Source organism: Gobio gobio, assembly GCF_949357685.1.
Source record: "Gobio gobio genome assembly, chromosome: 21".
In the NCBI taxonomy this organism is placed as follows: domain Eukaryota; kingdom Metazoa; phylum Chordata; class Actinopteri; order Cypriniformes; family Gobionidae; genus Gobio; species Gobio gobio.
Genome location: NC_137117.1, coordinates 22710032 through 22724972, shown reverse-complemented (window position 1 = coordinate 22724972; position 14941 = coordinate 22710032). Strand labels below are relative to the sequence as shown.

At 37.7% G+C, this 14941-nt stretch overlaps 2 protein-coding genes across 3 annotated transcripts in view; one reads left to right on the top strand and one right to left on the bottom strand.

Moving 5' to 3' along the window:
- Positions 1-949: 949 nt before the first annotated feature.
- On the top strand, positions 950-4839 carry mipa (major intrinsic protein of lens fiber a). The gene is made up of 4 exons (XM_079802498.1): positions 950-1703; positions 1911-2075; positions 2868-2948; positions 3035-4839. Exons 1-4 carry the CDS (start codon positions 1344-1346, stop codon positions 3218-3220), a joined length of 792 nt encoding a protein of 263 aa, XP_079658624.1. The 5' UTR covers positions 950-1343; the 3' UTR covers positions 3221-4839.
- stat6 (signal transducer and activator of transcription 6, interleukin-4 induced) overlaps positions 4780-14941 on the bottom strand; it is a 29749-nt gene continuing 19587 nt past the window's right edge. Inside the window, exons 10-22 of one of the 2 annotated variants that reach the window (XM_079802496.1) lie at positions 14022-14109; positions 13752-13874; positions 9978-10070; positions 9668-9871; positions 9246-9340; positions 9003-9136; positions 8052-8201; positions 7847-7907; positions 7520-7615; positions 7390-7410; positions 6641-6715; positions 6388-6468; positions 4780-5044 (exon numbers count right to left, since the gene is read on the bottom strand). In XM_079802496.1, the coding sequence (XP_079658622.1) occupies positions 6390-6468; positions 6641-6715; positions 7390-7410; positions 7520-7615; positions 7847-7907; positions 8052-8201; positions 9003-9136; positions 9246-9340; positions 9668-9871; positions 9978-10070; positions 13752-13874; positions 14022-14109 (1219 nt within the window). In that variant the 3' untranslated portion in view covers positions 4780-5044; positions 6388-6389. Of the gene's footprint in view, positions 6469-6640; positions 6716-7389; positions 7411-7519; positions 7616-7846; positions 7908-8051; positions 8202-9002; positions 9137-9245; positions 9341-9667; positions 9872-9977; positions 10071-13751; positions 13875-14021; positions 14110-14941 lie in introns of both variants that reach the window. The other variant, XM_079802495.1, reaches the window with a different exon arrangement.

Here is a 14941-nt window from a genome sequence, read left to right as displayed (position 1 = left end):
AGTGAAAATGGTTTCACAAGCATGTGATTTGTGTGGTATGCTAGATGTGTTGATGACATAAATTAAAAATACCACAAACCAAGTGTTTGAAAAGATACAGCTGCATATATATATGTATATGTTTTAAGAATCTGCCAAATATTATATTATAAATCATTGTATTAAAACTATTGTAATTAGTTGTATTAAAATGATTAAACTAAATCAGTTTAAAAACATCTGGAAAATATATTGTATATTATATTAATGCATATACAGCCCAATATGCAACATTTAATTGTGCTATTTAATTTTGATGTTGTTACTAAAAACCCTTTGACTTTTCTGTCCTGTGCATGTGGAGTGTTAGTTATGATAGGTTACATCCGTGAGGCTTCCTTCTGTTGTATGAGAGGGATTGTTTCTTTGTGTCAGCACTTAATCCACACTGTGAAGGGCTCTAGACCCTTTTAGGGGCCCTAGTGTTACAGCCGGGGCCAGAGAAGAGGCAGTTCCTAAACACTGTTGTCTGTCGTGGGCTGGGATGGGACAGTGGTCCTCAGGGGCAGCTCTTCTAAATGTCATCATGTTCCCACAACTAATTAATACACCATTTGCCTTTGGCCTGCTGTTAAAATGTTTCTAGTTCTGAACATTTAATGCCTTTTATGACCTTTCTCCTCCACTTTGAGACATGTTTATTTTTAGTTGAAGACTAAGATACGTGGGAACTAAGATTCCCACCAGGATACGTTTAACATTCCACCTTAACTCGATTGTAACAATATTGTAAGCTTTACGTCGATGATCATGAGCTAAAAGGAAGAGCGGGACAGAAAAGGGTTACGAATTTTTTGATTTGATTTGTTGTATTGTCTGCAGCCCCCTCCCACAATTCAGCCAAAGGATTATAGTGTCACTGAGGGTCACGCTCGTTATAAATACCCCTGTGGCCTCTCACTTCCCCATCAGAGAGGTTGAATGTCTGCAGGACATGCTCATCATTTGTCTATCCGTGTTCTTTTATTAAATATCATCTCGAACTCTCACGTAGATGCAGAGATTACCTGCCAGTTTCACACTTGAGGTTTTATGACAAAAACCACAAGTTAGAAATTAAGGGGACACATGATTTCAGTCTTGTGAAGCAGGGCTGCTTTTCACGCGAACTTCTTTGTAGGTTATAGAGGCATTTATGCTCGGTTTTCCATAGCTTAAACGCCTTTGTTGTTTTTTTTGTGTGTCCATCCACAAAGAAAAATCAAAGGGAACACATCCAGATCTGGAAGCTCTTGGAGGTTCTTCTCCTTCTCACGCTCACATCCCTCCATATTTTTGGCATCGCCTCTTGAGTTATTGCAGCCATGTGGGAGTTCCGGTCCATGTCTTTTTGGCGGGCTGTGTTTGCCGAGTTTTACGGCACCATGTTCTTTGTGTTCTTCGGGCTTGGAGCAGCTCTGCGTTGGACCACCGGGGCACACAACGTGCTCCAGGTTGCCTTCTGCTTCGGGCTGGCAGCTGCAACACTCATCCAGTCCATCGGCCACATCAGTGGTGGCCACATCAACCCAGCTGTCACGTTCGCCTACCTGATTGGCTCCCAGATGTCCCTGTTTCGTGCTTTCTTCTACATCTGTGCTCAGTGCTTGGGTGCGCTAGCTGGAGCCGCTGTGCTGTATGGGGTCACGCCAAGCAATATGAGAGGCAATCTGGCTCTGAACACGGTAAGAGGGTGTATTTGAATAAGTGAGTTCATTACAAATGATACAAACTGATTGATCAATGTTTTAAACCATAGAGATGTTAAAAACATCATTAGGGCACCTGTTAAGCTCTTTTAAAGTATTCTAGATCATTTCTAGTATATTTTGGATAATTTTTTGGCAGTGTTGATAGTTTTTCTTAAGTCGTATGTGTATATATGCTTTCAGCTTCAGCCAGGCATCAGTCTGGGAATGGCCACCACCATAGAGATATTCCTGACTCTGCAACTGGTGGTCTGTGTCTTCGCTGTGACGGACGAGAGGCGAAATGGACGAATGGGGTCTGCTGCCCTGTCCATTGGGTTCTCAGTGCTTGTGGGCCACCTGCTGGGGGTAAGAGGCCATCCACAGGACAGATTCGGTTTTAAAAGAAGTGGTTTATCAGTTGTTTTTGCCTCATGGCCCAGATTTTCCAATGCTAAACAGCATTAAAATGTTAACAAAAAGTCCCTAAACCATTGAAACAAACACTAGTAATTTGCATAATATTGTTCCAATACTGTATGACTTTCTTTCTTAAGTGAAACCCAAAGAAGATCTTTAACAGGGTTTTTTGTTCATACAATAAAAGACAAGGTTCAGTGTTGTTTTATTACTTTCATTGTATGAACAAAAAATGGTTCAAACATTCTTCAAAATGTCTCCTTGTGTGTTCCACAGAAGAAAGAAAGTCATTCAGGTTCGGAAAAACATGACAGTAAATAAATTACAGAATGTTCAGTTGTGGGTCAACTATCCCTTCAATCTTGAATCTTTGATCATGAATTTCTCCCTTGTAAAATATTTAATTTGCCATAACTATACACATTTTTTGGTTCAAGACCCACCAGATGAAGATCACTGGCACTATTTGTTATGTGAAACGCATGGTTTATTAAAAAAAACATTTTTATTTAGTTGCAAAATGTTACCATATCATTGCACAGCTCTTTATATTAATTTGCATAGAGCGTTTTATAATACATTGCATATCTAAATTGCTTGTATTGTCACAAAAAGCCCAGCTGTTATCTGCAAAATGCGCCTATAAGGCATGAAGATATTAAGATTTTATAAACATTAGCATCATAATTTTTTGTGTAAAGTAAATAAATTTGACTTGACTTGACATGAATCTCATTGCAGATGTATTACACTGGAGCCGGAATGAACCCTGCCAGGTCTTTTGCCCCTGCTGTGCTTTTTAGGAACTTTATTAACCACTGGGTGAGACGCATTTTCGTCATATTCAGATGAAGGAATATTTTGCTTATTGAATCATAAACGTTACAGTTTTCTGTCTGTTCTTGTAGGTCTACTGGGTGGGCCCTATGATTGGCGGTGCTATGGGCGCCCTGGTGTACGACTTCATGCTCTTTCCACGCATGCGCGGTCTGTCCGAGCGACTGGCCGTGCTCAAGGGTAACCGGCCTCCCGAGGCCGAAGCCCAGCAGGAGACCCGAGGGGAACCGATTGAGCTCAAAACACAAGCCTTATAAACACTGCCAGAAAACTTTGGATCCCTGAAGCAACACATACGTACGATCATTTCACACACCTCCAACATACCAACAAAGTTTGCCATAGGGAGAATCACACACACTTCCAAAGGCAATCGAGACAATATAACCCCTTCCCAAGGACTAAGAATGAGGGTAAGAAGAGGACTTCCTGCTGAGGACTGCGCTCTGTACCGCCAGGTATAGGGAGAGTTTAGGTGGCTAACGCCGCTCAGGGGCACCTCTGTCGTTTGTAGTCTACTAAGAGTGAACTACACTAGAAGTGGACTTCTGCATGCTTTCCAGTTTCACAGGGTTTAAATCTCATACAGGCATTTCATTTCAGTTTATTTTTTCTTTGATTTTTCAGAGATGTGACAGGTGTACAATATTATTAGCATTATGCAACAGATTTCTTTACATTCTACTTACAGTCGACATTATTCAGTTGTGCTTGGTGTGTGTGTGTGTGTGTGTGTGTGTGTGTTTTCCAGTTTGGTTCTACTATTTCCACCATTCGCCATGTGTTAGTATCAATGCAATGTTCTTTTTTCTATCTCCCAAAATGAAGGAAGCATTCCTTTAAACCTTGGGTTAGGTGGATGTTCATTTACGACTAAAAGCTTTATAAATCCTTTGGGAATTTGGATCCCTCTTTGAGTCCGTTTCAAACTGTTGTATTGTTTAACTGTGGCCAGATGGCCCAGTATGTGTTTCTTTAAAAGAAGCACAGTCACACCATCATTCAAACACACAAAACACAACTACTCAATTGTTATACCATAATCCCCCCCCCCCCCCCCCATTTCAAAACTACTGTTTCAGGAATTTCATTGAACTTTTTCTGCTATAAATCGGCATGCATAGACTTTCTGTTTAGATTAGAGGGTTTGGCATTATTTTGTGTGTACATAGCTAAAGTTAGGCAAAAGCAATGATATTTTGCCTCGAGCAAGAGAATATTTGTGTAATTCATTGTACAATAAATTTTAAACCTCACTAATGTGAGCAGACATGGATACAGTGACATTTCCTGTTTTTCATAGAGGGATTTAAGGTAATACTGTCCCCTCTTTCTCATTGGTCTGCGATTGGAGGATTGCTGAGAGACAGAAATATCTGGATTTAAATGCACATTAATGTTTTTGTAGCATTTGGATCTGATAGAATGAAAAGGAGATTACTCCACCTGTCACTCTTTGCCTTTCTGCACTCTTTCCACTCTTCCACTAGTGTCTTCTTGTCCAAGATCTGACTGAGGGGAGACCAGATTCAGCTAAAATATCTTTAAACCTCACCATAGGGATCTGTAAGCATTTAATTAAATTTACTTTCTTCATACAAACGTCAATGTTTACATGAAAATCAGATATAATCTTGTGTAAAATGTACCTTTTTTGATTGTTAAAGCTAGCTGAGTATAAATAATCATTTAAAGTTAGTAATTGTCTCTTCTTTACCATCTCTAAATTAACACAGATTTTTGTTCTATGTTATGAAACATGAGACAATCATTTATTCTGTAGAAATCCAGAACTATTGAATTCTCAGGCAAGAGAGTCTGTCTTAAAATGGCATTTTGACTTTATTTGTTAGATTTAAAACATGGACATTTCTTTAAAATAAAAAAAAACTACAACATATTTGGTCACATGTATTAAAAGAGAAAAATTGCAACTTTTACATTTTTCAATGTCAAATGCATTAAGTGCTTCATGCTTTTCTTTGGCCGGAAACAGGTATATGATGAGAGCTTCAGGATCAATGATCAGGCACCAGGTGTATCTCTAGCACATTCATCCGTTAGAGCTACAGAAAGAACATCTGAATAGACAACAGAAATGAAATTGTGTGGCATTCCCCAAAAGGACTAAATACATACAGCCAGTTACTGATGGCACCTTTGAAAAACATCCCATTTGATATTTTGCTATTCAAAGCACTTAGATGAAATATTTATATTTTACACAATATAGAACAGTATTGTTGAAAGGCAAAAATCACAGTTTATGGAAATTAAATTGTATATTACATAAAAATTTTAAGAAAGTCGATGACTTAAAGCTCTAAAGACGAAATACAGAAGAGGTGCGCACAGAACACTGTAGAGTACGTAAGACAGCATTATGTCTACACTTGATGTGAAAACGTACTGTTATTTTGTCCACACAAGATGTATTTTACATGATTCATAGTCGCATATTGTGTGACTAAAAGAACAAATAATACATGACAGACTCACAAAACTCACTAGTAATATGCAGTTAATAAAACTGTGATTTAAGTTTTACTGACCAAACCTGACTGTAGAATCATATGAATACTGAATACTGAATATGGAAAATGCGATCACAAACATCTCATGCAAATAAAACAGCCAAATGGAAAACTGTTTATATGGAAAATGGCACAAAACTAATAATTGCATATAGTTATAAACCTATACTTGTGTCTAAAAAAGCACTATGATGCCATTAGTTTCAGCTTACCTCACCAAATTTGTGTCTGTGCCATAAACAATCTGTTTCATTAAAAATATTGGTAATCTACTCTGGTGACATACCCACACTAAAATATGTTAAATATGTTTTTTCTGCATAAAAAACAAACAAAAAAACAACCTTCTGGTATACAAAATGTGTAAGATAAATCAATTTGGTTTGTCTTGATACCAACCACTTGATAGCAAACAATTTCCTGTTTCACTTGTCAGTTATAATGCTGCTTTCAAGAGTAGTCACAAGACCGAAACAGGGAAAGACGTAGCAGTTTAGGTACTACAAGCTCTTTTTGCCAAAACTTCACCTGCTTCTCATAGAAATTATTCAAGTTGCTATTAAACATTCCTTATGATTATTGAGTTAAACACACTGGTCCTTTAAACTGCATGTTTAGTGTGTTTTTGTTTTCAGGAGAAAGCGAGTGTGATGCAGAGTTGTTATTGTATCAATGCAATTGATATAATACCCCCCCCCCCCCCCCCCCCCCCCCCCAAAAGACACCCTCTGTCCATTGATTCATAGATATGAATTTAGCAAAAGTGCATCCTTACAGATACATTTGTTTTTCGGAGCAAATGGGTAATGTGTCCTTTTAGGACATGTTAATTGCGCTGGACGTCCAAGTCATCTGATAGCTCTTCTCCAACAAAAACAGAGGGACTGTACCTCTAATGATGTGCCTCAAAACCTGACAAAATTCCCTCCAGTGCTTCCATGTCTATGGGTTCATCCGAGGGAGCTGGTGGCCTGTTATAGAATAAAGAAAGATGAGAACGTTAATAAAGAATAGCTGTGTGATTTATGCCAAGACATTAAAGCTATAGTTAACTTAGAAATGTTGTCATCATTTACTCATGTCATTCCAAAATTTCTTAAATACAAGGGATTTGCATAAAAGATTAATGTGACTGTGACTTACATGGATGACGGGAAGATTGGTCCTTGGACAGACATGGGGTCAGACATATATGTGGGTGTACAATTACTAGGATGCCTGGGAAGGGCAACAGAATAACAACAGTCAACAGTGTTGTTGTCGTTTTTTAAAGAAAAGAATACTTTAATTTAGCAAAGACACATTCAATTGATCAAAAGTGACTTTCAAAAGTTTTCTTTTTACAAATACAAAGGTTCTATTCATCAAAGAGTCTTGAAAAAAGTTTCCAAATCAGCATATTTGAATGGTTTCTGAAGGATCATGTGACACTGAAGACTGAATTAATGATGCTGAAAATTCAGCTTCATATCACAGGAATAAATTACATTTTACAATATATTAAAATAGTAAACAGATATTTTAAATTATAAAAAGATTTCACAATATTAGTGTTTTACTGTATTTTTGATTAAAAAAATCCAGCCAAAAAAAAAATTACTATACCACAAAAATACCCGTACAATTTATGACTGGTTTTGTGGTCCAGGGTCACATATATATTTTGTGCTTAGATTATTTTGTAATCTACTTGTAGAAGATTGTGCGCTTATCATGCCCATTAAAAGTGTTTCAAATTAGAGACTGTAGGTTAGGATGCCTCAAAAGCTTGACATTGATGTCTAAGTTTACAACAAAGCCTTCTGGTCAAAAATCTGCATTTCCAGTCCTACATGGTCCACGAGCAGACAGGTGTGAATAAACCTCCAAAGCCAAAGTAGAATTATACTTACGGTGAGAACTGATTTTGATTCCTGCGAGGGAAAAAGAGGTATTTTACACACCACACAATAAAGATTTTTAAAAATAACTAGACTTCAACAATGTGTACATCTGTGGCTATAACAAAGATCCAATACGCACATGTTTGACCCATAGACATGGCCAATAGATTGGTCATAGAAATCCGCAGTGAGTTCATTCTGAGGTGGTATGCTGAGAGTGGAGGAGCTGTCTCCTCTTATCATGAAATAAATAAATACATATAATTATGTGATGGACATTGTCAATGTCTTGAGTACTTTGTGATCAATTAATTTTCCTCTCATACTTAATATAGAAGCAGTTCTCTATATATACCCCGAGTTATTGTTGTTAACATAGGAAAATGGCTTTGTGCTCATTAAATTATGCTTCGCTTTATAAAATCTTTGAAATGTGATATACATTTACAGCAAAAATTGTACTTACGGGTTGACTACTGTTGTTAGTTTGAATGGCAGGTATCCATCAGGATTAGGAGGGGAAGGCACTGTTTCAGGACACAAGAAAACAGACACATAATTCTTGGACTGTTCCTGTTATGCATCAGGTTTTTTTTTTTTTAAGAAATATTCAAATATACAGATACATTTTCTCTTCTTAGTGAAACCTTAACATATAGACTGTTACTTGCCTGTAAAGAATTTCTTAAATACTTCATTCTTTAATAAGTCTGGATACACATAAGTGATGCAGCTAATATCCCGTATGCGGTCACCAAGGCCAGCTGAGTCCAGATCCTTCTTGGTGAAAGGTTGGATATTCTGTATTTTCCTGCCTCCGTCTGAGCAGAAACAAAAGTGACACAGTCAAAAACTGCAACTTGTTCAAATTACTTGGTAACACTTTACAGTAAGGTTCATTAGTTAACAACATTAGTTAACATGAACTAATAATGAACTGCACTTATAAATCATTTATTTATCTTTGTTAATATTAATTTCAACATTTACTAATGCATTATTAAAATCTTGCTAACATTAGTTAATGCACTGTGAACTAACATGAACAAAACCATAAACAGCTGGATTTTTATGAACTAACGTTAACAAAGATTAACTAATGCTGAACAGAGGTGTTGTTCATGGTTAGTTCATGTTAACTAATGCATTAACTAATGTTAACTAATACAACTTTATTGTGAAGTGTTACCAATTACTTTTAAATGACAGTTTTTGAACATTTTGTCACAACTGTTCAATCCACTTCCATTTGTAAAATGTTTACTAACGGAATAATTTTTAGCTGGGAATCACTTTTGTTGACTTAACTAACTGAGCAGTAGATCTGTAGTTTCCAGAATGTTTTGCATGGGACTGCATTAGGATATTGAATGCTGGAAATTAGGAGTAAATTGATGTTTTTCAGTAAAGAAAAAAAGATTTGCCGGCAGGCTTGCATAAATCACTAGAAAGAAGTCTGACAGAAGATCTAGTACAAAAATAAAAAAACTATGGATTAAAAGTTTAATGTTCAAATGTGCTTCAATTGTAATGATATTTTCATGTATTTTTGATCAAATAAAAGCATAAGAGACTTATTTTGAACAGTAGTGTATTGTATAGAATAAATATTTGAGACTTACTATCAGTGGGACCCACATAGGCGATGGTAATGCCACCAATTTCTGAGTCACTAAAGCGCAGGAGAAAGGTGCCGTTGGGCTTGTTTTGAAGGATGACATGGAGATGCTGTTTTCCAATGAACCCAAAGATCAATCTGTAGGGCCAATGAGAGGTAGATATTTACAGTAGTTTTCTTAATCTCTTTAGTTATCTAGTCTAGTTCTCTTTAAAGTGGCAAACAAACTGAGGAAGTGTAACTGTACCCATCACTCCAATAGTCTCTCAGACATTTCTTCGTAAGATCCATCACCCCTTCAAACCATTGCCAGAAGGTGAAGTTTCGACCAGGCAGAACTTCCTGTGTTAAAACAGTCACAAAAATAATCATTCACACCAATTCGACAGTCAAACATTCTGTCAATGTTTTCTACAATAACACATATTCAAAATTAAGTGCTAGGCTCTCTAGACACTTTTTTATTTTCATTTTATCTCAAATAATATAAATGTAAAGACACGACTTATCCAAGATTATTTCACAATGTAAATGCTGTCAGTGTGCTAATTAAAGCATAAATAAGAAGAAGAAAAAAATGAATCAACTAGTCAGCTGTTAAACAACACATGCTCATAATATTGTACATCAATGCACATACACAAAATGCAAAATGCATGTTAGTGGCACCTTGTTGAATTGAGCCCAGGACACCGGCATATTGCTAAGATCTTCAGAAATGTCTGGCTGGTCAAAGATCTTCTGTGCGAGAAAGTGAAGGTTGTATCTGTCCAAGGCCCGCTGCGTTTGCACCTCAGACATGAACTTACTGCTAAGAGCTTCACACATCTGCTTCCAGGGCACACGCTCCGGAACGACGAACGGTATCCTATTCTGAAATCAGCACAACACAGGTCACACGTTGCCTATTTGTTCAGAAAACACTGAAGTGGGTCGACAACAGGGAGAAGAGCTGTTGTGTGGCTGTTCTGTTACTCACAGGCTCAGAGAAGGCGCAGTCCCATATGATGGTCGCTATAGCATTGATTTCCTGACTACCATGTACTATTACAACCACAGGAAGTGTGATTGTCTGGGAGAAGAATAAGACAATCAGTTACTGTAGTTACCACACATTTTATATACATCAGTCCATCCAGGATTTCGTCATCACATAATTTCATGCAAATAAAGCAAACTCTGCCAATTATTGGGTTATTATAGTTAACTGAAGTGTGACTGTTGTCTGAGGCACATGTAACATCACAGCAATATTCTTAGGACGTCACAAGCGGAGTATAAAAGTTTGCCTGTATTATGTCATCAGCTGTTTTTGTCTTCAGGAGCCGTTTTGTTTGTAGACAAACTAAGGATAGAACAAGGCCTGTGTCCACGTTTTATGACACCTGCAGGTCACAGTAAAGAAGCACCTCTCACGCTTTGCCCTCTTCTCGAGAGATGAGGGACAAACGTCCGCACTTGGTGGTTCAGGTCCTGATGCTTAAATCATGCTGGCTGAGGAATGGCTGCTTTTGCCAGCTTGAGCAATCTGCTGGATCAGGAAGCCCATTCTGTGATATCTAGCAGAGAGCATGTTGCTGGCCCCATCTAGCTCTAAGGAGAAGGATGTAGTTGGAGGGCTCAAAGAGAGTGAAATTGTTGAGTCCTCTCAGCCCCGCATACAGGGAATTGCTAGATGTAATGGCCCATGCTACGACCGTAGTGTGAGAAACAGGAGAAAGTGATCCGGGGTAGACTCAATGAGCGTCCACGAGCCTGCCGCCCACGAGACACACTGAGGTGTAGAGATTCTGAAAGAGGCCATATTCAGCCCGTATTTTTCCTTTTCCACATTGAAATTATTCAAATGTGGAGGGTTTATTCAAGCAAGGATACGTGAAGATGCCCCATATTTAGGAGAAGTTATCTTTCGCAGGGTGAGGAATCTTCGTTAAAGGCTCCGGTCTTGCCATCTAAACCGCTATAGACCACTTTGTAGTTGATTATGGCATATGCGGCAAAGGGTCAGGCTGGTGGTGCCCTGCACAAAATGGCTGTGTTACAGGCTTATCAGGCTGACCTGGGCTTCTGGCTGAGGCCTATAATGCAAAGGAGGGAGGAAGGTGTACTTCCCTTGCTTTTTTTCACTAATGCCTGAAATAGTTATATAGTGCTACTACATAACTTTTGCAGGTCAAATGGAATGTGCCCTGAGGTTGACACACTTTAGACTGTGGCTAAGCTCCATAAAGTCATTTAGTGCTTTGTCCAATAGGTTTGTGCATTCTCACAACTTATACCCCTTTTCAACCAAGGCAGTGCTGGTGCTAGTTCGGAGCCAGAGCCTAGTTTCAAAACGGTTATTTGTCTTTCCACACCCAAAGCACCAGCTCCGAACCAGGAGAAGTGGTTCTTAAGTAGCACCAAAACATTGCTGGGTGCGTGACTAACAAGACGAACACAATCTTGTGACCGCACCTGGAAGGCTTGTTCGAGATGCAGCGGTGCTGTGCAGACCGATCGCCGTATGACAGCGAGAGCATATTACTCCTTATGCTTGTGATTCACTCATGCAGTGTTTTGATATCATACGCGGATCGGTTTGCGCAAACAGTGTGTTTGTGTTTCCCGCTGTCTCGCTAGCGTTGCTGAGAATGGTAAATGAACTGCATTTATATAGCTCTTTTAACAGACCTACGGCCATCCAAAGCGCTTTACATTTGCCTCACATTCACCCATTCATACACTCATTCACACACCGACGGCGGTGTCAGCCATGCAAGGCGCCATCCAGCTCGTCGGGAGCAGCTGGGGTTAGGTTCTTGCTCATGGACACCTCGGCAATTGGTCAGGTGGAACCGGGGATCGAACCCCCAACCTTCCAGTTTGTAGACAAACTACATGAACCACTGAGCCACTGCCGCCCCAGAAAGATGAGACGTATACAGTGACGTAAGACCTGGCTCTGATGTGGCTCTCTAGCATCAACACCAAGACGCAGCATTGAAGTTTCCCTTTGAAAGGGAATGTCTCAGGTTGCATATGCAACCCGGTTTCCTAAGAATCCACGCCTCAGGCTTGCCTGCACACTCCTTCAGACAAAAGAGTTGATGACATGATACTCACAGGCTCTTTGCTTGTGACGTCATGGAGTGTCGTCCGCCAATGAATATTGGTGTGAGGTTACACGTGCCTCAGACGCATAGAAAAATAAAAACTTACAAAAATGACAAAAACACACAACAAAATTAGTACAACTTTAACTAAAATTAAAATGGAAAATATAAAAATAAAAACTAATTTAAAATATTAATAAAAACTATATCTGCAAGATATTAAAATAACATATATCTGAATGATACTAAAAAAACACTGATTTGGGCCAGCTTGCATTTTTGTCAACAATTTGAACGATTTTACAAGCTATTGTGCTAGTGTCTAACACAATTCTGCATTTTTTTTCAGCCAAAACAGAATTATGAGTATTTCTATGCTGGCAATACCATTGCCGTGGACCACAATTTCAGTAATTATGCACACAAAATTTTACACTGTAAAACATATACAGTTAAAAATACAGTAAATTATGTTATAAATACATTACATCTCAGTGCACTAAATTAGAAGTTCCACAGCCTCTCCCTCATCAGACACACCCAATTCAAGTCTTGCAGCAAAGTGAGGAGGAATAGCTTTTCATTTAATGAATCGACTGCCTGTCCACTAATCTTCAACATGTTTTACGCTAAACAATACTTTTGTTGGGAATGATATGTAGATTTTACTATGATAATAAGGTCATTTTATAAGAGATATAAGAGGTAGGCCTCATTTACAGCATTACCATAATATTTAATAGTAATATTGAGTGATATTGTATGTTTTCAAAAGGAAATACAGATGTTTTCTTTCTTTGGCTTTCAGGTTTTACCAGTTATGATAAGACTTGAATTGTAATGACTATTATGACAGCATGTATGCACATGATGCTGATATTATGCATTTTAATGAATAAAAAGAAAATGAATAATTTAATTATAAATCTTGTGTTATATTGTATGTTGTTTAATGAAAATAAAAAAATTAAGTGTTCTTTCTATCGTTGCCAGGTTAGTCTTGTATTGTAATGAATTATGACTGCTGTGTGCCTAATGATGATATCATCATAACGATAATGTTTTATATAATTTTAATTAATTAAATATGTATCAAATTACAATTAAGTTTTTAGTGTGCTCTCTTAAATGTAGTTTTATATGCCATGCAGTGACTAATATTTTGCAGCTAATAGAGATATTTGCCCTCTTTTTTCCGCAGTAAAGGATATTCCACAAGCAATACAGTCCTACTGTACGCTTACTATCGATATAACACCAAATATAAAACATTTATTTACGAGACCAACATGCTAATAATCCACAAGAAACTGTATGTAATGTAAACTGTAATAAAACTTTGAATGGCGGGCACTGATGTCACTGCCATTACATGATAGGCTGAGGTGCCTTATGTGATCCAAGTTAGCCGTTACGCTTTCTCCAATGGTAAGAGATACAGACCCTCTCATCTCTCTATAATAAGACAATCTCTGCTTGCAGTCTCTACTAATGAGCTGAAAAGTTGAATCAGATGTGTCAGGTGAGGGAGACATGCAAAATGTGCAGTGGTGAGGAGTCCCCAGGACAGGTTTGAGAACCACTGCTCTAAATGACAGTGACTAAATGACACAATCCACTGCATTAATATAAATCAGTAGAAGGAGAGGAGCAACCACCTGAATGCCATAAGGGCTCTCACAGCCTGTGATGGTTATTTCTGTGGTGAACAACAAAGCAAACTTTTCCTCCGTCACTGACTCAGAGCCTTTCCTGTCAGCTCGTTTGATCTTCCTTATGGACTGAAGAGGAGAAAACATATCTTATTAGAGTGATATTGTTCTACTGTTAACTATTCTACTATTAACCATGACAATAAAAACAACACTCTCAATGAGCTGTTTGTGACAGGGCAGGGTAAATTAATATTTTTTTGCACCATTACCCACCATGTTTCTAAAGGTAGCACATGTGCTCTTGCTGGAGGTGTTGTGTTCTAAGATGGCCGTGCTGTTGAGAAGTTCTCCAACATTTTCACTAAGTGGAGAAAAACAGACAGCAAATGATTATAAAACATTTGCCAAATTTATACTGTAAGTGTGTAGACCTCCAACGTTAGACCTCTAAAATGTTGTATCGCCTCTGTATGGTTAACAGCTCAACTGAAACCCCGAATCTGTTTGCTTATCTTGTTGTGCCTCCACTTCCTCTTTATGTCTGAGAACAGCAACAAAGGCTGTCAAATGTATGACAGCTTGTACAGGCAGATTTCAACATATGGCAAAGGCACAAAAATGACATTACGACACAATGACACTTAAGTTGTAGATCAAAGATGATACTGCGATGCAACATGCTTCATGTTAATTCATGCTTTCTATTCAGTTTTGTTTCATTACATGAAATGTTATTCTCAGAAATCAAGTTACAAGAGAATACATTCAGTTTTGCATGAGTTTTAAAAATGCAAAATAGGTGAAAAATCCAATGCAATCTTAGTTTAGTATCTGTGAATATAATCATTCTATAATAACCAGTAGTATCAGTCTATAAAGCTGTCTACATCTTTTAAAATAATACAGTAGCACTTAACTCAAAGCCTTGATTCTTTAACATTAGTTAATGCATAAAGCATCATGAACTAACAATGAATAATACTTTTACAGCATCAATTCATTCAGGTTAATGTTATTTTAGAAATACACTATTGTACATTTTTATTCATGTTCGTTCATAAATGCATTACATTTTTGAAATGTTAAAAATGTATTAGTATACACTACTGTTCAATAGTCTTGTGTCTATACGATTTTTAAGTCTCTTATGCTCACCATGGCATGATCATAAATACAGATAAAACACTAATATT